This window comes from Hemitrygon akajei, chromosome 20 (genome assembly GCF_048418815.1).
Source record: "Hemitrygon akajei chromosome 20, sHemAka1.3, whole genome shotgun sequence".
Classification (NCBI taxonomy): domain Eukaryota; kingdom Metazoa; phylum Chordata; class Chondrichthyes; order Myliobatiformes; family Dasyatidae; genus Hemitrygon; species Hemitrygon akajei.
The window spans coordinates 28,827,681-28,854,187 of NC_133143.1; the positions used below are offsets into that span (position 1 = coordinate 28,827,681).

The following is a 26,507-nucleotide window of genomic DNA, read 5'->3' on the forward strand; positions in this document are numbered from 1 at the left end:
GCAGCTCCTTTGTTTTTGTGACATTGAGGAAGAGATTGAACTCGTTGACACCACTGTGTCAGAGAGTTGACTTCTTCCCTGTAGGCCACATAGTTATTGTTTGAAATTAGGCCAATCAGTATAGTTTCATTGGCAAAATTAAATAACAGATTAGAGTGTGGGTGGTGACTCAGTACACAGCCCTGAGGGGCTCCTGTGTTGAGAGTCAGAGGGGTGGAGGTGAGGGAGCCCACTTGTACCACCTGCCACGATCTGACAGGAAGTCCAGGATCCAGCTACACAAGGCAGGGTGAAAGCTGAAGTCTCTGAGCTTCTTGTCAAGCCTGGATGGAATTATGGCGTTGAATGCTGAATTGTAGTCCAAGAACAGCATTCTCACCTAAGCAACCCTCTTCTCCAGATGTGTAAGGACAGTATGTAGAGCAGTGGCTATTGTGTCATCTGTCGATTGGTTGTGTTGGTAGGCCAACTGTAGGGGGTCCAGTGTGGGTGGCAGCAAGCTGCAGATGTAGTCCTTGACCAGCCTCTCAAAGCATTTGCTTATTGTTGAGGTGAGTGCGACAGGACACCATTGCTTTGCAACTGCAGTACATAATAAAAACACAAATTACAATATACAAGTAAATAATTAGTGCAAACACTAAAGTAATTTAGAAATATGAGCACACATCTAATGCACGAAGATCTTTCCATTTATGTGTTCTTGACTCATCTCAACAGCCAATTTTGAAAGTTTCCTTCTAGTGTATTATTTCAGAGTGTCATAATAAAGCTTAAATCAGTTATGAAAAAATACTGGAATCAATAACTCAATAATTAAAAATTCTACATTCAGTTACTTGCATCAAATTATATGCGATGATGTATTTAGTGCTGCTGGGGAAGCTGTTTAAAATAATTGCTGTCAAGTCAAGAGTAAATAAGGATAAATAATGGTTCCACAGTGTCCCAAAAATCACAAACAACAAAGTTGCATTACGTTTTTAAAAAAAATGTTTTTGACCTAGATCTCTTTCTTTTGTGATAAGAACACAGCAGGTGACTCCTGACAATAACAAAGCCTTGATACTTCAAAATAATCAGTGGAGTCATCATCAGTTACTCAGAGTGACTGTTCAGTCTGGTTTAAGGATATGAGTATTTTGTACTTGTCATCTTGTTCTCTACCCACTCGAAATTAAGCCTGAACAGTTACTTTATTAAGGTTTCACGATCTGGCAATTTTCTTATCTTTATTCCTATTGGCTAATTGCTCTACTGACATTAGTGAACTGTCATATCAAGCATTCGGTATCTCGGTCCTCCTATCTGCTCAACATAGACCATTAGTGTTTTATCGATCACAGGAAAAGCCCTCCCCACCATTGAGCACCTCTAACAAGGAGCACTGCCACAGAAAGCAATATCCATGATCAAGGATCTCCACCATCCTGGCCATGCTCTTCTCATTGCTGCCATTGGGAAGGAGATACAGAAGCCTTGGGTCCCACACATCCAGGTTCAGGAATTTATAACCTTACAATCATCAGGTTCCTGGACCAGCATGGATAACTTCAGTCACCTCAACTCTGAAATTATTCCACAACCTACAGACTCACTTTCAAGGATTCTACTATTCATGTTCTCAGTATTATTTATATATTCATTTATTTTTTTTATTTACAGTTTGTCTTTTGTGCTTTGGTTGTTAGGTGGGATATAGTGACATATACATACTTTGATAAGAAGTTTATTTTGTACTTTGAGCTATGTGGAACAGTCCATGTTCCAATGCAACAACAGGAACACTCCCCAACTCTTTCTCTGCTACATTGATGACTGCATTGGAGCTGCTTACCACACTAATGTTGAGCTTGCCAATTTCAACAACTTTGTCTCCAACTTCCACCTGCACTCTTGGTCCATCTCTGACACCTCTTTTCCCTTTCTCGATCTGTTTCCATCTCCAGACAGATCATCCACTGATTCTTGAATATATCTCTTCCGTCACTTGTAAAAACCCTGACATAACAGGCACAGGACTCCCTTTGCCCACATGGCCCTCCATATACAGCACATCATATTTCACAGCTTCCAGCAACTCCACAGGGATCCTACTACCAGGTACATCTTCCCCCAGCTGTCCCACTCTCCACAAGGACCACACTTTATGTCACTCCCTTGTTCACCTGTCCCTCCATACAGATCTGCCCCCGGCATTTATCCCTGCAACACCTCCTTCCTCACCACCAGTGTCCTAAACTGTCCTTCCAGGTGAGGCAGCATTTCTATCACCCTCCACTGCCATTTCTCATGGCCCCCCTCACCCCTTCTTTTCTACTCCACTCTCATGCCCTGCCCATCACCTCTCTCTGATTCTCTTTCAACTTTCCTTTATTCCATGGTGTATTGTCCTCTTCCACCAGATATTTCTTCAGCCCTTTCTTTACCTCTTTCACATATCATATCCCAGCTTCTCACATCACCCCTCCCCCACCTATCTTGTATTCCTCCCCCTTCCTCTACCTTCTTGTTCTAGTTTTTATCCCCTTCCTTTCCAGAGGCTGATGAAGGATTTTGACCCAGAATGTCAACTGTTCATTTCTCCCCACAAATGCTGCCTGACCTGCTGAGTTTCTCCCAACATTTTTTGTGTGTGTTAAACACTTGGAAGATTAAGTTACACCAGCTCAGCTTTTCAAATTTAAAAATGGACTTTAATTGCATAATGTTTTATAGTCAGTGGATTATGGTTAATTTGGACACTTCAGGACCAGTACTTTTGGCCCAACTAAGTGGCTGCCCCAATTAGCTGAAGTTTCATGGAGATAGTTAAAAAAGGTATAAAAAAGCAAACTACCATTTAACTGAGTAATAAATTATGTTTTTAAATGAAATATAGAACAAATTAGAATACTACCCATACTATTATAAAACTGTATTAGTTCCCAATAGTCACTGACAGAGGAATTCATCCAAAATACATTGCTGTGGCCTTTTGATCACTCCTGACTATTTCTGGCATCTCCAAGCCTGAATGCATGAAACTGCAGTGAGGAAAACAGTTCCGAATTGTCATACTGCTTATTACTTGCCAACTATCAGTGACAAAATTCACTGCTTTTTGAACACAAATATATGCAACTATTTTAAAATTGACCGCGCTAGCACAGTGTAATGACTAATGGCCACGCAAGTGCACGTGACTGATGCTAGTTAGAAACTGTTTGGCAACAGCCTTCTGTCCCAATCAAGTGGCTGTTTCCCAAATAAATGAAGGGAATCCTGGCTAATTTCTTGATGAGTTTTTATTCTTTAAGAGTTGTCCCAAACAGATGGCTGTCCCAATTAGCCAGAATCCACTGCATTACCTTATTTCCACATACCAGATTATAGATGACTGAAGATAAGCACTCCATAAACATGTAAAATCTGAAGAGATTCAATTTAAGCCCCAAAGAGGCATTTAAAGGTAGATGGTTGTGGTAATAAAAAGTCTTTCAATGACAGTTTTAATAACTTACAAGATAAAATTAGCTTTCAGACTTATGTATTTTGAAACAACTAGGACATCAAACCATATAGCAGTGCAATTGAAGCAAAATACCTTTGCAACAACTGGCCTCAAGGCCAGTTTTTCCTCAATTCATCATCCTTCTTTTCTGTCCTTTATTGAAAAACCATTGTGACTATCATAAGAACAATTTTTTAAAAGGGTGGAGAATAAAAATCAAGATTGATAATATGAGAAGATATGAGGAAATAAATCAGCAATTCAGTTGAATAACTGAGAAGACATGGGAGGGCAAGAATCATCCACACCAGCAATGGTCATCAGCTGCAGATGGTCACAAACTAAAAACGGATCCCCTTTCTCTAGGAAAATGAGATAACATTGAATAACATCTTCTCACATTTTGAGAACAATCATATTTTGAATGGGACGGATTAGCAAAGACTTTGTGTAAATTGCGTATCTTCAAACCAGCCTGGAAAGGATTAGGTAGAATATTCTGATCAGAATTACATCACTCCATTTTTATCTTTAAGTTTGCTACAGAGCATTGTTAAAAAGTAGAGAACAAATTCGTCAAATACAACACATCTACAATTTCTTGATCAAGGGGATAAAAGGACACTGAAAGTGGATGGAAGTGGATTAACAGAAAAAGTAAAATACATTTATTTGGAATTTATTAACTCAATGTCTACCCCAAAATAGGCATAAGGAAATAGATTCCGTTACAAGTAATGGTGGCTGCCCCAAGGATTTAATTGAAAGATGCTTCACGAAATTTAAAAAAAATTAAACAAATATCTTAAATGACAAATGTCTTAAATATTAAAATGTGGATTTTATTTTGAAGTCTCCTTTGTGTCTACTTCAGAGCCACCATGTGAAATAGTGAAATGCTGAGAAAAAATACTAATTACCCTCTGTGGTCATTAAAATGAAATTATATTATTTTAAACAAATATCCAAAGTCTCTTGTGTGGAGGAAAATTTATTCCAAGTTTCTTTAAATCAGGCCAAGTACCTCAAACAAAACACGTGAACAAGCAATCTCTTTGATTCTAATTTCAGTGACACAGTTTAACTTTGCCTATGTTTTATTTTTAAACAAAATATTTTAACACTATGGTGTTCACCTATGCAGTGCCCATCTCATGACCCTACTGTAAACCATGATGGCCGCTTTCGGTTTCTTTCAATGATCCTCTTCCCGTTGTCAGCCTCTGTTGCTTTCTCCTCCTGGTAAAGCACAACTGTCTCTACTGCAGGTGTGTTAAGTGGCCTTCCTTCTTGCACCTTAATCTGTGCACGTACAAGCGCTGTTTCATGCGCAACCTTTTTGTAGCAGAAGGCACATAGCTGGTGTTTCAGTTTCAAGTAGCCACATTCTTGGCAAACTTCTATGTTGTTCTGAAATAAAAACAAATTACCAAGAAAGATAAATAAAACTAAACAAAATTGCTGCATCTATTAATCTTAAAATTAAAACATTGTCACTCATTTTATATTAGCTGCTGATATTTAGAATTAATTAATACAAATGCACAACTCCAGTAAGGATGCCTTCCACTTGCCACCCAGTCTAACTAAAGCTACAGTAATGACAGTTTGAAGTTTGCTTCAGTTATGCTCAGTCAGTCTAGAGCAGTGGTTCCCAACGTGGGGCGTATGCCCCACAGGGGGGTAATTTGATTTTTAAGGGGGGAAATTCGAGAATGAGTTATTAAGTGAATTTTTTCTAGTAAGTCTGTGTGAGTATGAGTGTGTGTGCAAGTTAATACATATGTGTATATACAGTATGCATACATAAAAATACTTGTGTGTATGTACATGTGTAATTGCGTATGTACTGTATATATAGTGTATCACCATCATTACAACCATCAAATGGCTTTCATAATTAAATTAATGAATTGACTGATGTAGGAAGGAACGAATGAACAAGTCCAAACGCGTAAGAAACTCGTACGAGGTCGCGCCAATGCTGCTTTTTGCAGTAGCTTTCGGTTCTTGGTGGTGTGAAGGTGTGTACATTGCGTCATCTCTTTTAAACGGTGTATCTGTCTTTGTATGCTGTAGAAACGAATCGGCATTGTTTTATTTATTTATTATTATTATTATTTTAATATCACTTAATGTCCTTTTTTTTTACAATTTCTTAGTAATTTCTTCCTCAGAACTTTAACAGTCCTTTGGTTCTTTTATTTTTCTCTTTCATGAATGCCACGTGCTTTGGAAGCTTGTTTAAACCAAGTTAATGGTCTTTTAGGCTTCCTCTAGGTGAATAGGAATTCACTTTTTGAATAATAAGAATTATATATCACCACAGGGGGCATCAGGATTTTAGAGGTGATTAGGTGGGGCATGGCCAAAAAAAGGTTGGAAACCACTGGTCTAGAGCCTTTGATCGCTTTCTGAGGTGATCCAGAAAGTTATTTTCATGCTCAGTTCTGACAGCAAGTTACTCACAAGCATTCAGAACATAAAGCATTAATTTACATGTCTGGAACTTCTGGCAGAAAGTAAATCGTAAATGAGATACTGGTTATGGTGACTGGGAAAAAGCAGGGGCAGACAAACAACAAGTTTTGGGGATAGTGGGGGCAGCAAGCACAAAAGAATAAAACAGGATAAAGAGGGTGCTCACTGTAAAGATACTGTATCATCCAATAAAACAACTTGGATACAAAATGCTCCTTTCATTCCCCAAAACTAACTTGACCTTGGAGGTTGCTTCTGGTCTTATAATGATTTCCTGGAACTCACTGCTTAAAATGGCAGTTGAATCAATTTCAACTGTAGCTTTCAGAAAGGAAATTCTCTTCAAAAGAAAAAAAATACAAGGTTATGGTTAAAGAGCAGGACATTGGGACTCAACGGAAAGAATCTTTCAGAGCACAATTTCCTTCCATGCTCTGCTGCCCCTGGAGCGTAAACACTTAAATAAATCACTGGCAACAAACAGGTATGTTGGAAGATTTGTCAGGACTTAGGGTGTTAGGAGTAGAAAAAGGGGACACAATTCCAGGATTTATTCTTGATCGCTGATGCAAAAATCACACTGTTGCTTATTTATTTATTTGCTTACAAGTACCTTAACTTTCTCCATTTTCTGAACATTCCTTCTCCTGCAGCGGTTAACCTCAATAGTGCGTCGCTTCTTTGGTGCTGCCATCAAGAAGATACTGTCCAAGAAGCCAGAGCTGTCACCCTGGTCATTCTCATAGGCATCAGGGTCAAACTGAGGGAAGGCTGCTGGAACTTGTATTGCTAACGCAGGAGCTGGAAGCAGAAAAAGTAAACAAATTAGAGCTCATTGACACAGCAATAAAGACTATTTATTCATTACAGCCAATAAGACTTACATAACTACCCAATAGCTCCTTTTGGGATCGGAATCAGGTTAATATCACTGGCATATGTTGTGAAATCTGTCTTCTTTGTTGCAACAGTACAACGCAATACATAATAATAGAAAGAATGTGAATTACAATAAGTATATATATTAAATAGTTAAATAAAGTGCAAAAATAGAATTTAAAAAAAGCAGTGAGGTAGCATTCATGGGTTCAATGCCCAATCAGAAATCAGATGGCAGAGGGGAAGAAGCTATTCCTGAATTGTTGAGTGTGTGCCTTCAGGCTTCAGTACTTCTTTCCTGATGGTAGCATAAAAAGAGGGCATGTCCTGGATGATGGGGGTCCTTAATGTTGGATGCCACCTTTTTGAGGCATCGTTCCTTGAAAACATCCCGAAAACTGTGAAGACTAGTGCCCACGATGGAGCTAAGTTTACAACTCTCTGCAGCTCACTTTGATCCTGCGCAGTAGCCCCCCACCTGCCCCATACTAGATGGTGATGTGACCAGTTGGAATGCTCTCCAGGGTACATCTGTACATTTGGTGACATACCAAATCAGCTCAAACTCTTAATGAACTATAGCTGCCATTGTGTCTTCTTTGCAGCTGCGTCGATATGTTGGGTCCAGGATAGATCCTCAGAGATGCTGACACCCAGGAACTTGAAACTGCTCACACTTTCCATATCTGATCCCTCTATGAGGACTGGTGTGGGTTCCCTCAGCTTAGCCTTTTTGAAATTTAAAGGTTCATTTATTATCAAAATATGAATGCAATATACAACTGAGATTCATCTTCGCTAGACAGCCAAGAAAACTATGGATGTTGTTCAAAGAAAAACATCAACACACCACTAGCACAAAAAAACCACGCAAACCGGCCCCAAAAACATAGAAAACAAATCGTGCAAACAACAAGAATGTCAAATCCAAAACCCTCTACACAAAACTAACAAATTGCGCCAAATGGTAATATGATCATCAACAATCCCCACAGGCAAAAAATTGCACAAATGACAATGAGGGCATCAAACCCCAACCACCCCCCACCCCGGCACAATAAAACTAACAGATCATGCCTAACGGCAGCAAGAAAGAATGACCAAAAACACAAGTGTATAAAAAACAAAATTGAAAGAGTCCAATCTGAGAATTTCAGTAAGAGGGAAGGTGTGAGAGAGGTATAAAAATATATTTATATATCACAGGCTTGCACCTCGTTGCTAACCTTCACCTCAAGGCCCCTTGCACTAGCCTCTTGGAATTTTCGTAGAGAAAGCAAAGCTCTAGATCATTCAATCAATCTCCAAACTGTAATTTGCAGGCTCTAACAAATCCAGAAACATATGTAAGATAAAAAGAAGATGTAAAAGTATTGAAATAAATGGTTTTGTGGACTATCTGGAATATGTCACCATTGTTCGCTGGCACCACCTTGTTATATTTCACAATATCACAATACCTCAGAATATCTTAAAATGCCGCAAAGCCAAATACATTCAATACTCAACCACTATTGTATTAAGGAAAATGAATTCTGGACTAATGATTAACCATTTCTTTCTACAAATACTGCCTTATCTGCTGAGTTTTTCCCATCATTTTCTGATTTACTAAAGGCTTCCTATTGTCTCTTCTTAGGAGACCTGGAGACAAGACCACATTTAAATCTATTCCAGTGTACATGTTCCATTGATGTTTTGTGAAGAAAAAGCATTTCAGGATGTATATTGTATACATTTCTCTGACATTAAATTGAACCTTTGAACCTTTGATCTGGAAAGGCAAGTAAGAACAGCATTCATAAAACTCTTAAGAACACAATCTGTGAAATGGAGAACCATGTGGCTGATCGTTGAAGTTGGATATCTATGAGATAAACTGTTAAGCAGGTCAGAAATCAGGTACTGGTGGAAAGTTCTGCAACATTAAAGAGCAATTAAAGCAATTGTTATCAAAACAGATTCGGGCTACACTAACTTTGGAAGTCTAACCTGAATTATCTTTTAATAAAACAAAAACAGACTATTCAACAGGTTAGAAAGCATTGGTGGAAAGAAGAACTAAGTTAATACTGCAGCTCAATGATCTTTTGTCAGAACTAGACAAAACTGGAAAACCAGCATATTTTAACTTGCAGAGGAGGGGTGGAAGGAACAAAGGGAATATTCACAGGAAAATAGGAGTAGGAATGGGCTGCTTGGCTTTTCAAGTTTGCCCTGTCAGTTAATATAATGGCTGAACAGTACAAAACCCTTAAAGCCTTTTCTATTCCAGTTCACCATAACCCTCAGTTCTCTGATATTTCAAAAATTTATCTACCTCTCTACAACAGCCCCAACTGTCTCATCTCCAAAATCCAATGGCATAGAGAATTCAAACACTCACCGTCTTCTGCAAGAAGAAATTCCTACACACCCCATTTTAATTGACTTTACAGGTTGATGAAATTTCATCAGAACAGGCTCTAAGGTTCCAGTTTGGCTATGTTTATTTGTCACATGTACCTTGAAACACACAGTGAAATGCATTATTTTGTATCAAACCAAATCAATGAAGATTGGGTTGGGGGCAGCTGCAAGTGTTGCCATGCTTCCTGTGCCAACACAGCACGCCCACAACTTACTGACCCTAACCATATGCCTTTAGAATGTGGGAGGAAACTGGAGGACCCAGAGAAAGCTCATGTGGTCACAGGAAGAATGTACAACTTCCTTACAGACAATGGCGGGATCCCAATCAGTGATCACTAGCACGGTAAAACTATTACATGAACCGCTCTTCTACTGCGTGCCCAATGCTGAAAGCACTAGAGTGCTTTGCAGATGTAAAAGGATATTACATATTCAAAACTGTGAATAGACAGGAGCAAGGAATTACTTACATAACAGATTTCATGACCTCAAACCTACATCACCTAACACTTTAATTATCTGTCCAAACGGTGCTGAGTATTTCCAGAATTTGTCTTTATTTTGGATTTTCATTATCTGCAATTTTCTGATGTTTGGATTTTTTATTTATCTCTCTGCTATTTTGCAAAATACACTCAATTCTGTTGAGGCCTGAACTTGTCAGACAAATTCAATTATCAATAATGAAAGTTAAAGAAATAGAGAAATTGAAAGCATCTTCTGGAAAATGCAAGCAGCAACCGAGATTAATCTGTCTGCATTTGTTATTTGATACTTCACATTGTGTTGTTCTGCTAAGCAAACAGATTTTGCCCTGCTTTTAAAGTTTTTCCAAACAACAGAAGCTTAAAGTCGTTGCCTAGGTTGTGTAGTATTGCCAACCTGAAATTATTAACCTGCTCAGTTGAGGAAAAACACCAGAGACACGAAATTACCTCTGAAACAGTTTTTATTCAGAGAGGAGTTCGCAGCCCCATGCACATCGGGCGCAAGGTAGCCAACTCCCAATTTGTCGGTTTACAAAGGTCATACTTATACAAAACAGCAGGGTACTACATTCGCAAATATGGTTACCGATTCAAATCCATCAATTGATTGCTATTGCATAGCTAAGCACACGAAATACTCGGAAAAAGCATAGACGCAAGCGTAATACTTGGAATGGGTATGGACGCAAGCAAAACACTCGAAATAGGCATATAGCTCAAAATACTTTGCCGAACACACTGTCTTGTGGTCGCAAGGTTCCTCTTCTTTGTGGTTGCCACATGCTGTCTGGAATCTTATTTTAGCTACCTCTTCCCTGTCCTCCTACACTTCCCCAGTGATGTATCCTCTCCCTGGTTCTGTCTACATATTTTGCTACACTTACCCCTCACCCACCCCTTCTACACGTACCCCTTACCCTCTTCACATTCTCAGTATGACTGTTCTATTAGCAGACAAGCTGGGTAACAGAGGCTTACTCATCACACAGTGCACCATCCCTGGCCTTAATCAGTGGCTGTGCTTACAGACATTTAGACCATAAGTTCTGCTATTCCTTCCTTCCTTGAACCAACTTTGGTCAAAATCTTTGACAAGGATTTTATTTTGCTCACTTCATAAACATGAGATTCTGCAGCTGCTGGAAATCCAGAGCAACACCCAGAGAAAATGCTGGAGGAACTCAGCAGGTCAGGGAGCATCTATGAGGAGGAACAAACAGTCAACATTTCGACATGACTGGGCTTGCTTATTTGATGCTATGTGGCAGCTTGCCCACACGGCAAGCGAACTGGCTCCAGCAGTCGCGGGCGAGTCCGCTGCCAGCGGCAACCGAGAGGGCTCTGAATGCGGGGCAGACCTCAGCCTGGAAGCCAACGTCACTTCCGCCCCGCAAAGAGTGGGGGATGCTGGGAGCTGGCACTTAAGCGTGCGCAGATTTAAACAGGAAACAGTTCAATCAGACCCTGCTCGACTTAGTGTGTTGCTTTCACTCGCTGCGTATCAGTGCGACCACATTGGTGACCCCAATGGTCCAACTGCATTTGGACCCAGCATGAACGATTCGGCTCTGCAGAATGCAGATTCCCTTAAACTGCCAACCTTCTGGACCACTCAGCCCCTGGTCTGGTCCAAGCAAGCACAGGCCCAGTTCCAGGTCAGGCAAATTGTCTCAGACGCCACCAGGTATTACTACGTGGTGGGCACCCTTGACCAGGAGACAGCAGGCCGCGTTATCAACTTTTTGCATCAGCCCCCGGCAACAGACAGGTACGAGGCACTCAAGGCCCTGTTAATCCGCACATTTGGGCTCTCCCGCCGCGAACGGGCCGCGAGGTTACTGCATATGAACGGCCTGGGTGACCGTGCGCCACCAGCGCTGATGAGCGACATGCTAGCACTGGCAGACGGCCATAAGCCTTGCCTCCTTTTTGAATAGATCTTCTTGAAGCAAATGCCAGAAGACATCTGCCTCCTGCTAGCAGATGAAGACTTCAGAGACCCGCGTAGGGTGGCTGCCCGCGCGGACATGCTTTGGCGCGCCAAACAAAATGGTAGAACCACCATCGAAATTAGTGCTGTGGCACGGCCGAAAGCCCAGCGCTCCCACACCCCAGCAACGGAGCACGTAACACCCACACTAAGGGACAGCACCACTTCTGAGTCTTGGTGTTTTTATCATCAAAGGTGGGGTTCCAGGGCACGCCGCTGCCAACCGCCATGCTCGTTCCAGGGAAAACGCCAGGATCAGCCGTCGCTGATGGCTATGGCGGCTGGTCACCATGATAACCTCCTCTATGTTTGGGACAAGTACTCCGGGCGTAGATTCCTGGTGGACACAGGGGCGGAAATCAGTGTTCTACTCCCCTCGAGCCACGATATTTGAACTAGAAGAACAGGACTGGAACTTACGGCAGCCAACAGCAGCACCATCTGCACCTACAGCACAAGAACCATCCCCTTGCAGTTCCGTTCCAGCCGCTTTACATGGACATTTATGCTGGTGGCAGTATCACAGCCATTGCTGGGTGCGGACTTCCTCCACGCGCACTGCCTGCTTCTGGATTTGAAGAGACGACAATTGGTCAATGCGAAGACGTTCCAGTCTTTCTACCTTGGTGAGGCCAGGTTACTGGCCCTGCACCTGGACTCCGTCACGTATTCTGACGAGTTCGCCAGAGTGTTATCGGAGTTCCCATCTATCATCACGCTGCAGTTTTCCTCAACAGACCCCAAGCACGGCGTGATGCACCACATCCCCACACAGGGACCTCCCCTTCATGCCCGGGCCCACAGGCTGCAGCCTGACAAGCTCCGCCTCGCGAAAGAGGAATTCAAGAAGATATAGGAGATGAAGATTGCGCGGCGTTCCGACAGCCCGTGGGCTTCCCCACTCCATATGGTGCCCAAGTCCGCGGGAGGGCGGAGACCATGCAGTGACTATAAGAGGCTGAATGACACCACCACTATTCAGTACCACACATCCAGGACTTTACGGCCAACCTGCACGGGGCGAGCGTCTTTTCGGAGATTGACCTGGTCCGAGAGTATCATCAGATCCCAGTCCACCCGGATGAAGTACCCAAGACGGCCCTCATTAACCCCTTTGGCCTGTCTGAGTTCCTCAGGATGGCCGCTCGGGCTCAAAAACACGGCGCAGATGTTCCAGCGCCTGATGGATGCAGTAGGGCGAGATCTGGACTTTCTGTTCATCTACCTGCATGACATACTTATCGCCAGCCGCTCCTGCCAGGAACATCTAGCACATTTACGCCTGCTCTGCTGCCGCCTAAGCGACTATGGCCTGGCTATCAATCCCGCCAAGTGCTAGTTCGGCCTACCCACCATCGACTTCTTGGGACACTGGATCGACCGCCATGGAGCTGTGCCCCTGCTGGCAAAAGTTGAAGTCATCCGCCGATTCGCCAGACCCAGCACTGTTAAAGGCCTGCAGGAATTTGTTGGGATGGTTAACTTTTTCCACCGTTTCCTGCCCTCAGTGGCCCGGATCATGTGGCCCCTTTTCGGCTTGATGTCCGGCAAGGTCAAAGAGGTCACCTGGACAGAGGAGGCGACGGCCAAGAACATGCTAGCAAACGCCACGCTCCTGGTTCCCCCCCCCGGGTCGATGTCCCCACTGCCCTCACCGTGGATGCCTCCGACGCGGCAGTTGGCAGCGTGCTCGAGCAGCTCATTGAAGGCGAGTGGAAGCCGTTCGCTATTTTCAGCCGGCACCTATGACCCCCCGGAACATAAGTACAGCGCTTTCAACAGGGAGCTGCTGGCCCTGTACCTTGTCATCCGGCACTTCGGGTATTTCCTGGAAGGGAAGGAGTTCACAGTCTTCACAGACCACAAGCTCCTCACCTTCGCGTTTGCCAAAGTGTCGGACCCGTGGTCAGGCCGCCAGCAATGCCACCTGTCGTACATCTCGGAGTTTACCACTACGATCAAGCACATCTGCCGGAAGAACAATGTGGTAGCCGACGTGCTGTCACGCACCTCCGTCCAATCAGTGCACTCTCTGTCTCCGGGGGTGGACTATGTGGCGTTAGCTAAGGTGCAACGACTGGACAGTGAGATGCCAGTGTACCGAACCGCAGTCTCAGGGCTCCGCCACGAAGACATACCCATTGGGCCCGAAGGTACTGAGCTCCTTTGCGATGTGTCCACCGGGCAACCTCGGTCCATTGCCCCAGCCGCTTGGAGGCGCTGCGTTTTCGATGCCTTGCATGGTTTAGCCCACCCTTCCAGCCAGGCGCCCATCTGGCTGATCGCAGACAGGTTTGTGTGGCACGGTCTACGCAAGCAGGTCGGGCACTGGGCCAGGATATGCACGCACTGTCAAACTTCCAAAATCCCGAGGCACATGAGGGCCCCACTGCGACCCTTCCAGCCGACACATAGGAGGTTTGAACACGACCACGTGGACATCATTGGCCCCCTGCTGGTTTCAAGAGGAGTGGTGGACAGGCTCACGAGGTGGCCGGAAGCTCTCCCACTCACTGACATGGCCACAGAGACATGCGCCAGAGCCCTGATTACCACCTGGGTGGCACGGTTCGGACTCCCAGCCCACATCACTTCAGATAGGGGTGTGCAGTTCACATTTCTTTGTGGTCTGCACTGGCACAACTCCTCGGAACCCAGCTCCACCGAACGACTGCTTACCACCCGCGGTCCAATGGCCTGGTGGAATGTTTCCACAGGCACTTGAAGTCAGCCCTGATGGCTCGCCTCCGAGGGCCAGACTGGGTTGACGAATTCCCCTGGGTGCTGCTTGGCATCCGCAAGGCACCCAAGGAGGACCTGGCCGCATCATCGGCCAAACTCGTTTACGGTGCCCCGCTCACAGTTCCCGGTGAGTTTGTGCCAGCACCCCGTGGCCAGGAGGACACACCTACGGCGGTCCTAACTAAACTCCGGGAGCGGCTTGGAACACTTGCCCCAGTCCCGATGTCCCATCACGGAACAACACCCTCTTTCGTGCCCAAGGACCTACAACAGAGCAAGTATGTTTTCGTTTGCCGAGGTGCACACAGACCACCCCTGCAGCGACCATACGAAGGACCCTACAAGGTGGTGCGCCATAATGGGACAACCTGCGTTCTCAACATCGGCAGTCGTGAGGAGACTTTTACCATTGACCGTCTCAAACCGGCACATCTAGACCTTGAACGTCTGGTTGCGGTGCTACCCCCATGATGACGAGGTCGGCCACCTAAAAGAACTGACAGTGTGCAGGCTGTGGACTCTGCACGTCCTAGCGCCGGTTTGGGGGGGTCATGTGGCAGCTTGCCCACACGGCAAGTGAACCGGCTACAGCAGTCGTGGGCGAGTCCGCTGCCAGCGGCAACCGAGAGGGCTCTGAATGCGGGGCAGACCTCGGCCTGGAAGCCAACGTCACTTCCGCCCCGCAAAGAGTGGGGGATGCTGGGAGCGGGCACATAAGCGCGCGCGGATTTAAACAGGAAACAGTTCAACCAGACCCTGCTCGACTCAGTGTGTTGCTTTCACTCGTTGCGTATCAGCACGACCACACTTTGTTATATTTCACAGTTTGCCACTGAAATGCTCTAGGAGATTTTTCTGAAGTGAAAGATGAAATTTTAGAACAGATTATTTTTCACCACATTCTACACTGTGACATTTTGGTTAATATGCAGAAAGACCGTATAGATTTACAGATCATGAAAAAAAAGAAATAAACTTGAGTATATTTGTAAATTCTGTCAAAACAGACAGAAAAATGGAGACAAAACAATACTTTTTGGAGGTAAAGGAATAAAACATAATGCAGCAAAATGTAAAGGAACCAGCAATGCTAGTCATGACTGCACAAGAATTTGACTGCAACAAACATTAGAATTTAAAATCTGCAGCACAAGGAACTGAAATGCTGCAGTACTCATTGCTGGAGAAATTATGAACCATTAATTAGCTCACTGAGGTCCTCTTGTGTTGAGACCAGCGAAAGCAAATACACCACAAACGTACAAGCAACTGAATGCAAACATAAATTAATGTGACAAGCTATCACTATAAACATAACAATGTAAAAAAATATTTGAAGTAAAAAGTAATTTTTATTTAAAATTAAAACTACAGACAAGACAATGGAAATATCTTTCAAGTAATCTGATTATGAAACAATTTGGGTTCGGTTGTGACCATGTGCTTCTCACTTGTCTGGTCACCCCAGTTCAGAGGCTTAAGCCTATAATTCAGATCAATATTTCTGTGTAAAATTGAAATGATGCTCCCTTTGGCTAGGAGGTCTATCATCTGCTGGATTAAAAAGATTAAAGACTAGCAAAATCCCCTTCGGTTTCCTAGTCAATATTATTTCTTCAACTAAACTCACTAAACAAATTGATATTATCACTTTTGACTGCAGGACCTTATTGTGCACAAATTTGTAGTCAGTTTTCTTAAATAATGTTTCAAAAGAAATTTAATTGGTTACAACACACACAAAATGTTGGTGGAACTCCGCAGGCCAGGCAGCATCTATAAGGAGAAGCACTGTCGACGTTTCGGGCCGAGACCCTTCATCAGGACTAACTGAAAGGAAAGATAGTAAGAGATTTGAAAGTAGGAGGGGGAGGGGAAAATGCAAAATGATAGGAGAAGACCGGAGGGGGTGGGGTGAAGCTGAGAGCTAGAAAGGTGATTGGCAAAAGTGATAAAGAGCCGGAGAAGGGAAAGGATCATGGGACAGGAGGCCTAAGGAGAAAGAAAGGGGGAGATGGAGAACAGGCAGTGATGGGCAGAGAGAAAAAAAAGGAGGGGAAAAAAAACTAAATATATCAGGGATGGGGTAAGAAGGGGAGGAGGGGCATTAATTGGTTACAAAGAGTTTTCAATGTACCAATGTTGTGATAGAAATTGTACGGCTACAATTTTATTTCATTTTCATTGAATTATCATTAGATTACTACAGGATTTTTTCATATCATTTCTGATTTTTAATATTTTTGGCTTGGCTATTAATTTAGTAACAGCAGACCACTCTAACTCATCAACTACAATAATAATCTTTGTTCTACTCTTCCAAGATCAAATGAATCAATGGGTTCTCTGAACTTGACAAAGACTGTACCAAAATAGCAGGAAAAGAAAGCATCTGCAAAGTCACATAAAGTTTGGCATATTACCAAGGCCTGACCAAGTGCACCCCCAGACCTTGTGGGAGGCCAAGGAAAAAATTATAGAAGCCCTGGTTGAGATATTTACTTTGTTGTTAGCCACCGATGAAGTTCCAGAAGACTGTAGGGCGACTAATGCTGTTCCATTGCTCAAAAGATATCAAGGACAGGCCAACACATGAGCAACTAAATAAATATTATTGTTGAGTAGCATTGAGTCATCATCAACTCAAGGCAACCCTATGGATATGATAAATATTAGATGCTATAAAATCATCTTCAGAAGCAACATTACAGGAATGGTATACATGGTATAGTTAACAGCAACAATTTCCTCCAAAGCATTTTATATCCCTATCATAAATATGTTCAAACTACTCAGGCGAATCCATATTGTTTTTATTATGCCAAACACACTTTTGTAACTTTACCTTCTTTCCCTCCCTCCCTGAAATTAATTATTCCAATTGCCAGTTAACCTTTGTACTAAAATAATTTATGTGATGTATACTGACTTCACTCTAAGTATACATTCTCTAAAACTGTTTTAATATCCCCTACATCAGTATATATTAAATGAGTGTTGGCGCGTGGCCAAGTGGTTAAAGGCGTTCGTCCAGTGATCTGAAGGTCGCTAGCTTGAGACTTGGCTGAGGCTATGTGTGCGTCCTTGAGCAAGGCACTTAACCACACATTGCTCTGTGATGACACCAGTGCCAAGCTGTATGGGTCCTAATGCCCTTCCTTTGGACAACATTGGTGGTGTGGAGAGGGGAGACTTGCAGCTTGGGCAACAGCTGGTCTTCCATAAAAAAAACCTTGCCCAGGCTTGCGCCCTGAAAACTTTCCAAGGCGCAAATCCAAGGTCTATCGAGACTAAGGGAGGCTTACACACCGCACAAAAATCAAAGAATAGCGATATACAAAAGATAGCAATAGTTTTGAGGTAGAGTAGATTGATTGTGCCCATTCTGCATTGATAACAGCCTAGGAGATCAGTGTACTTTCCATGGACTGGTAACAATGAGAAAACGACTGACGTCCTTTACTGGAAAGGAAGCAGGACAAGTAAGAGTGAAAAAATGGCAGGATATCCTCAAATCCTGAAGTTATTAACCTTAGACTGTCTGTGGTTGAAAATCCCCCACAATGGAGTGCAGTAAAGCCTCAGCAATTAGAAAAGGCTTAGGTTTGTCAAATGCAAAGACTATAACTTCACACTGTATCAAATGAACCATTTAACTAATATCCTGAGGGAATTTCATCATCAGTTCTGTAGTTTCCAATTCAAAATGTCTGGCGTAGATCAGAGAAACCAGATGGAAGCACTGAAGTGGCAGAAATTAAGTAGTATTTATATGGAGGGTTTCATGGATTCAATTGTCCCAGAGCACTTAATAAAGTGAGTTTTGGCCATTCGATTAAGGGAAGAACTTGTAGACAATCAATCAATCATGCATTGCAGCTCCCAAAACATCAATGTGATAGGAATCATACTAATCTGATCTTCATTGAAGAAATGGGGGGGGGGGGGGTCATCTGAAGGAAAGCACCGGACAACGTACCATATCCTTATTTCTGCAATAAAATATCAACCTGGACATTTGAGCTCAAATTCTAGAGTAAATCTTCAGTGTACAGTACATTTGATTCACTGAATCGGACAGGTGCTACCAACTGAGCACAAATGACAGCCTACATTGGAGGTATAGCAGAAACAACCCTGAAGAGTTTTAAATCTGATATTTTCTCCACTACCCTTAGTCAAGTTAACTATCCATCTCCCTGCCTGTACATTCATGTCTCACACCACAATTTCAAGCACAACATCAGGGCTGACACTAATACAGCACTATAGGAGGTGCAATCATTCAAAAGTAATTTTACGCCATCAGATACTACACCATCAAATGTATGGTCAAAATACAATGGCACTGTTCAAAGAAGAGCAGAGGCTATCCAATGTCCATCCCTCAGTCTGTAATTAGGCCATTCTTGTAGTTGTCTTTTTGGAATGAAAAAGGATGCAAATTGTTTTTTGCTACAAAACATTCTGAAGTGCTAAGGTCATGAAAGCTATTAGATAAACTTTTGTATTGCCCTCACGCTGGTAAGCGGAACAAAGTTAATTACAGATGCTGTTGAAATCCCTGATCCATTCCAACATGGTGTTCTCTTTGAAACTGGTTACAATTATGGACCAAGAAGCTCTACCAACTTTCTGCTCAGTTACAAAATATAGCATAAATATTTGGAAGACATGTATCTTGTATATTTCCCATAACATGCTTGCTCAAAACAAATCAGTTTTTTCCCTCACACAAATCTCAGCACTTTGTAACTTTAAGACAAGGAGTCCAAATGAAGAGCATTCTTACCCAAATAAGACTGTAGAGACCTGTGCACCATAGACAGAATTCTTCAAATCTCGTACATGATATTAGACATAGAACTCAACTAGTCATTTCAAACCAATCAAATTACATAACTGAATGCAATGCAAATAATGTCTTTATGAAAGATCTCTCAGTATGTTTTTGATTTGGAATACAGAGGTTGTCCTCAATGTTCTGGCCAAAATTTATCTCTCACCTTTTTAATAAGAATTTACTGTGCACTAAGTAGTTGTCATGTTCCTACTTTACACGGTACAGCATCATGGAAGTCACTGAGGCACCAAGTTGGCTGCGAGGTACTTCATCTAACATATACCCAAATCAGCATCAGGTTTATTATCACCGGCACGTGACGTGGAATTTGTTAACTTAGCAGCAGCAGTTCAATGCAATACAAAATATAGAAAAATAAAATAATAATAAAATATAGTATATGTATATTGAATAGATTAAAAATCGTGCAAAAAACAGAAATACCATATATTTTAAAAAAAAGTGAGGTAGTCTCCAAGGGTTCAATGTTCATTTAGGAATCAGATGGCAGAGGGGAGGAAGCTATTCCTGAATCACTGAGTGTGTGCCTTCAGGCTCCTGTACCTCCTACCTGATGGTAACAGTGAGAAAAGGGCATGCCCTGGGTGCTGCAAGTCCTTAATAATGGAAGCAGCCTTTCTGAGATACCACTCATTGAAGATGTCCTGGGTACTTTGTAGGCTAGTGCCCAAGATGGAGCTCACTAGAGTTACAACCTTCTGCAGCTTCTTTCAGTCCTGTGCAGTAGCCCTCCCCCCCCCATAACAGACAATGATACAGCCTGTCAGAATGCTCTCCACAGTGCATCTATAGAAGTTTGAGTGTATTTGTTGACATACCAAATCTTTTCAAACTCTAATGAAGTATAGCTGCTGTCTTGCCTTTTTTATAACTGCATCAATATGTTGGGACCAGGTTAGATCCTCAGAGATTTTGACACTCAGGACCTTGAAGCTGCTCACTCTCTCCACTTCTTTCCCCTCTATGAGGATTGGTATGTGTTCCTTCGTCTTACCCTTTCTGAAGTCCACAATCAGCTCTTTTGTCTCACTGACGTTGAGTGCCAGGTTGTTGCTGTGGCTCTGCTCCACTAGTTGGCATATGTCACTCCTGTATGCCCTCTTGTCACCGCCTGAGATTCTACCAATGATGGTTGTGTCGTCAGCAAATTTATAGATGGTATTTGAGCTATGCCTAGCCACACAGTCATGGGTATATAGAGAGTAGAGCAGTGGGCTAAGCACAGTGTTGATCAACAGCGAGGAGGAGATGTTACCACCAATTCGCACAGATTGTGGTCTTCCCGTTAGGAAGGTGAGGATCCAATTGCAGAGGGAGGTACAGAGGCCCAGGTTCTGCAAATTCTCAATCAGGATTATGGGAATGATAGTATTAAATGTTATAGTTGATGAACAGCATCCTGACGTAGGTGTTTGTGTTGTCCAGGTGGTCTAAGGCCGTGTGGAGAGCCATTGAGATTGCACCTGCCATTGATGTATTGTGACAATAGGCAAAATGCAATGGGTCCAGGTCTTTGCTGAGGCAGGAGTTCAGTCTAGTCATGACTAGCCTCTCAAAGCTTTTCATCACTGTAGATGTGAGTGCTACTGGGCCAACGTCATTAAGGCAGCTCACATTATTCTTCTTAGGCACTGATATAATTGTTGCCTTTTTGAAGCAAGTGGAAACTTCCGCCTGTAGCGGTGAGAGGTTGAAAATGTCCTTGAATACTCTCGCCAGTTGGTTGGCACAGGTTTTCAGAGCCTTACCAGGTACTCCATCGGGACCTTCCGCCTTGAGAGGGTACACCCTCTTTAAAGACAGCCTAACATTGGCCTCTGAGACACAGATCACTGGTTCATCAGGTGCAGTAGGGATCTTCACAGCTGTAGTTGTTTTCGTGAAACAAAAGGACACACGTGGTCCTAACGTCCGTCTGATTCAGCACCCTAGCTCTGAGATCATCGATTTTATTCACCAGAGACTGCATGTTTGCCAGCACAATAGTCAGTATTGGGAGCTTAAAACTCCTTAAACACACTTGTCTCTCGGATCTAAAGCCACGTTTCTTCTGTGGAATCCTATGCTTCCATCCACAATCAGTGTTGTTTCCGTTAGTTTTAAGCAATGATAGTTCGTTTCAACACATGAAGACATCTTTGTTGACTGTACTGACTTTGGAAGCAGTTGTGCTTTTAGTTGTATCAGGCTGAAACAAGAATATTGAATCATATCCATTGAGAGTATTGCTGCTACTCGAGTCGCCCTTGGGCTCCCCAAAAGTGCTTTTATTCCTAAAAGCCTTACATAAATACAAATTCAATGGAAATGGAAAATGCAACTTTTCCTCATGGATAAGAATAAATGACAATTCATTCAGATCAATCGAACTTAAGTCTCCAACACCCTTCTTCAGACTTCAAAACAGCGACCTCTTGTGTTCACACAGTTGAAATGCATCTTCCAGTTGGCCATAAAGATACACAACTGCAGTGGAAACGTTTCTGGTTTTTTGGGACACATCAGGACCAGTACATTTTGGCTCAATTAGGTGGGTGCCCAATTTGTCAAAGTTTCATGAAAATAGTTAAAAAGTATAAATTAAAAAAAGACACACTGCCATTTAAGTAATAATTTATTTGTTACTTAGAGGCTATAGCTTGCTCCAGCTGCTCTGGGCTCCACAACATTTACTTGGCCCTGCACTGAACTTGGGCCGCTGATCATGATATCGCCATGAAACTTTTCTGTCATGCACTGTTTTTTTTTCTTCTGAAATCACCTACATTTATTATTTCAATGCATCATTCAAGTCAATTAAAATGTTACCCACAACGCAAGCTGAAAAGTTTTCTATCTTGTCCAGGACAGGTTTTTTATTTCCGTGAAGGATTTTGATATTTAAGACAGATGTTCCCCAGAATAAGTGAAGCCAAGATTAAGGAAGGCAACAACACACACAAAATGCTGGTGGAACACAGCAGGCCAGAAAGCATCTATAGGGAGAAGCGCTGTCGACGTTTCGGGCCGAGACCCTTCATCAGGACTAACCGAAAGGAAAGATAGTAAGAGATTTGAAAGTAGTGGGGGGAGGGGGAAATGCGAAATGATAGAAGACTGGAGGGGGTGGGATGAAGCTAAGAGCTGGAAAGGTGATTGGTGAAAGTGATACAGAGCTGGAGAAGGGAAAGGATCATGGGACGGGAGGCCTCAGGAGAAAGAAAGGAGGGGGGAGCACCAGAGGGAGATGGAGATCAGGCAAACAACTAAATATGTCAGGGATGGGGTAAGAAGGGGAGGAGGGGCATTAACGGAAGTTAGAGAAGTCAATGTTCATGCCATCAGGTTAGAGGCTACCCAGACGGTTTATAAGGTGTTGTTCCTCCAACCTGAGTGTGGCTTCATTTTGACAGTAGAGGAGGCCATCACAACTCAGACAGGTCATCAATGACAGGCAATTTGAAGAAATCCTAGTGGAACCGGAGAAAATCACATGGAAGGCATTCAAGGATGCTGTTGAAATTTTTTTCCCCCAACTACAGAGCACCAAACTACATGCAGCTGGTTGACAACATACTTCATGTACACAAAACTATGAAATGCAACATGTTACTAAAGATTTATTTTCTGCATTCCCTTTTAGACTTCTTCTCTACAAACTTGGTGCTGTCAATGACGAGCACAGTAAAAGATTTCACCAGGACATTGCAATAATGGAGGAACAGTATCAAGGCAACTGGATTTCAATCAATTCTGGCTGATTATTGCTGGACATAAGTGAGAAGCCTCAAACACGGAGTACAAATGAAAATCATCAAAAACATTTTTAGCTTAGTTGAACTATTGGAAAGCGTCAGCGCCGTTATGCAACTGAACTTATTGTATTCAATAGAAATTAATTTCTTGTTTCTCCAAATTCCTACGTGATACAAATATTCTGAAATTACATATCGGTGATCAGCTATCATAAACAAAAAAAAAATTCTGAGGAGGCAACTCTTTTGAAAAAAATTTCCTGTCCGGAATAATCTGCGGGATCAGATTTTTCTTGCTTTACATACTGCCAAGTAGAGACCGGCCCTGCAGTTCTAGTACAGTACCACCGCGTGTACTACAGCTGAGATTTCTCTTGTTTTGCAGTTCAGCATTGAGGATTTGCTTTATTTGTCACATTAAAACATAGAGTGACAATGACCAACAGAATTCACGGATGCGCTGGGACAGCACTCAAGGTTCTGACATCATCACAGCACGGCCACAACTTACTAACCCATACATGTTTTTGGAACGTAGGATACTGGAGCACCCAAAGGAAATCCACACAGTCACAAGGACACTGTGCAAACTCCTCTCAGACGGTGGCAGGAACTGAACCCTCATCTCTGGCTCTGTAACACCCTGTACTAACCACTGAACTACCATGGTACTCAGTGCCTTCTTGACATCACATGAATTCATGGGATAAAAACGGCTAACCGTTGGCTTTTATAATGCCAAAGTGGTCAGAAAGAGATAGATAGATCATCCAGTCAGCACCAACAGGTGGTGGCAAATATTTTGGTCTTTGGAATATACCTGTTAGACTCTGCAGAGGTTATTCTTAAACACAGTTCCTCTCACATACTTCAGCACTTTGAGCCACGCCACCCAGCAATCCCCCGATTTAACCCTTACCTAACCATGGGACAAATTACAAAGACCAATTAACCATAGGAAACGCGGTCACGGGGAGAATGTAAGAACTCCTTACAGGCAGCGGCCGGAATTGAACCCAGGTCACGGGTATTGTAAAGTTTTGTGCTAACCACTATGCTACTGTGGTAGGAACTGCAGAAGGCAGGGCTGGGAATGGGGATGGATTATCTGGACCAATCATAATAGCAGCCTGTCCTTTACATTTGAAAGACCAAATTTTAATTCAAATATAGCAAGATGTTGGGAACAGACTATATCCCTGCTGAAATCCTGAAGCTTAGCAGTGAAGAATTTCAATCACATGTTCACAGCCTTATTGCCAATATATGGAAAGAGCAGGTCATTCTAAGAGTCCTTAGAGATGCACTGATTATGACCGTCCATCAAGATGTTGTCGACTGCAGTAACTACAGACTGGTTTTCCTACCGCCCTCAACTGGGAAAGGCACAGACTCTCACTCTTCCCAATAGCTGAACAGCTGGTTCTAGATTCATAATGTGGACACTGTCTATCAGTAATGCAAAGGACTGCATGGGAATTTAATCAAGAATGCAAGGAATGGCACCGGCCATTCTACAAAGCCTTATTGACCTTACCAAAGCTTTGGCTCCATCATTTGAGAGGTACTGTGGAACATTCTCAAATTTTGTTATCCTCAAACATTTGTCTCTATCTTACACATGCAAACAGTGGTACTAACCAAAGCACCTGCAATAGAACCAATCTCATTGAAGGTCATTGTCAAACTTGGCTGTGTCAATCGTCCCAATAGCGTTATCACCCTTTGTTGTCACAACCTTACATCTCTCTTCAAAAGAACCTCAAACAGGAATGGAGCCACTCTTCAGAATTAATGGGAAACTGTTCAATTGAACAGTTATGGTGACTGCACTCTCAAATCAGTGTTACCCGAACCTCAGGTGTCAAGCTGCAAAATCATACCATGCAAAACAAGAACCATTTTCTGTATCTTGCCAGACTCCTTTCAATAAAATAATGGAATGTCCTATTGTGGCCTTTGATTAATTGATGAGTTCAAGTTAATTGTCAACCAGATGAAATAACGTTTCTCCTGACCATGGTGCACCCACAAAACATACATCGCACACACACCACATATAAGTTTAAAAATTGAAAACACATGTAGTGCACAGCACAGGTAAACAGTAAAATGTACAGTGTACAGCTCACTGTCCCAGTGATGCGATTTCGATGATGGTAGGTATTCATTAGTCTCACAGTCTGAGGGAAAAAGCTGTACCCAGTCTGACAGTTCTAGTCCTGATGCTCCTGTACCTCCTTCCTGATGGAACTGGGTCAAAGAAATTGTGGGATCCTCCATCCACACCCTCTTCTTTTTATTCTGGTGCCTCGCCCCTTCCTTTCCAGGCATGAAGAAGGATCTCAGACTGAACCATTGACTGTTTATTCATTTCCATAGATGCTGCCTGACCTGCTGAGTTCCTCCAGCATTTTTGCGTGTGCTCTGGATTGCCAGCATCTGCAGAATCTCTTATGCTTGTAGGATGGGTGGTAGGGATCCTCAGCAAAGTTTCAGGCTCTTTGTCTAAAACGCTCCTAATAAATCTCACAAATTGGGGAAGGAGATCCCAGTGATCCGCTCGGCAGTTTTTTACTATCCTCTGTAGTGTCCAATGCCTTGCAACTTCCGTACTATACACTGATGCAGCCAGAAAGGATACTCTTGATGGTGTTCCTGTGGAAAGTTGTTAGAGTGGAGGCAGGGAGCCTTGCACTCCTCAACCTCCTCAGAAAGTGTATAAATGCTGCTGCGCCTTCTTGTCTGATGAGTTGGGAGTTGTGGCTCCAGGTTAGACGTCAGTTACATGCACACGTTACGTGAATAGAATAGTTGAAGATCAAGACCTCAGACTCAGGGTCAGGCTGCGATCCTAACACTCTTAAGTGCTACAGGATTATCTGTAACAGGCCTCAGGAACCAAACATGTGCTCAATGCAGGAATACAAGATTGTGCTCAATGCTTCCTTCGAGAGAAGCAGCACTACAGCTTCCTGGAGCTCTCTGGTCAGAACCATTGAAAAGAGGTTCTGGGATGGCACTAAAAACATCGAGAACACAAGAGGGATGCACCTCAAACAGCTGTTCCATTTGCAGAACGGCCTGTGGCTCCAGCAATGGGCTGGTAAGCCGCTCGAGAGAAGAAGCAGGTTATCCTCCACCTCGAGGGGACGCAATCGATGTGGTATGGCATCTGAAATACAACACTGACTAGGATCAAACAGATGGGAACAGCAGACCGACATTTCCCCTCTATACCGTTACCTCACCTAGTCGCTGCTGAAGCCCGAACGCCTGCAGCAGAACCCTCTCCAGTGCCGTCCACGAATGGGCCAATCGCTGCAGCAGCGCCATTACGGGCGAGATGGCGCACCGCGCACGCGCCACCGCCGCAGAGTGGATGGCGTCGTGGTCACGTGTGAGTTCACCGGCGGAATAGCGC

At 43.2% G+C, this 26,507-nt stretch overlaps 1 protein-coding gene across 1 annotated transcript; it reads right to left on the reverse strand.

The window, feature by feature from the left end:
- Positions 1-4,468: 4,468 nt before the first annotated feature.
- mrpl32 (mitochondrial ribosomal protein L32) lies at positions 4,469-26,468 on the reverse strand. Its single transcript, XM_073024062.1, has 3 exons — positions 26,335-26,468; positions 6,588-6,775; positions 4,469-4,903 (listed from the first exon to the last, which is right to left on the reverse strand). Exons 1-3 carry the CDS (start codon positions 26,417-26,419, stop codon positions 4,646-4,648), a joined length of 531 nt encoding a protein of 176 aa, XP_072880163.1. The 5' UTR covers positions 26,420-26,468; the 3' UTR covers positions 4,469-4,645.
- Between the last annotated feature and the right edge of the window lie 39 nt (positions 26,469-26,507).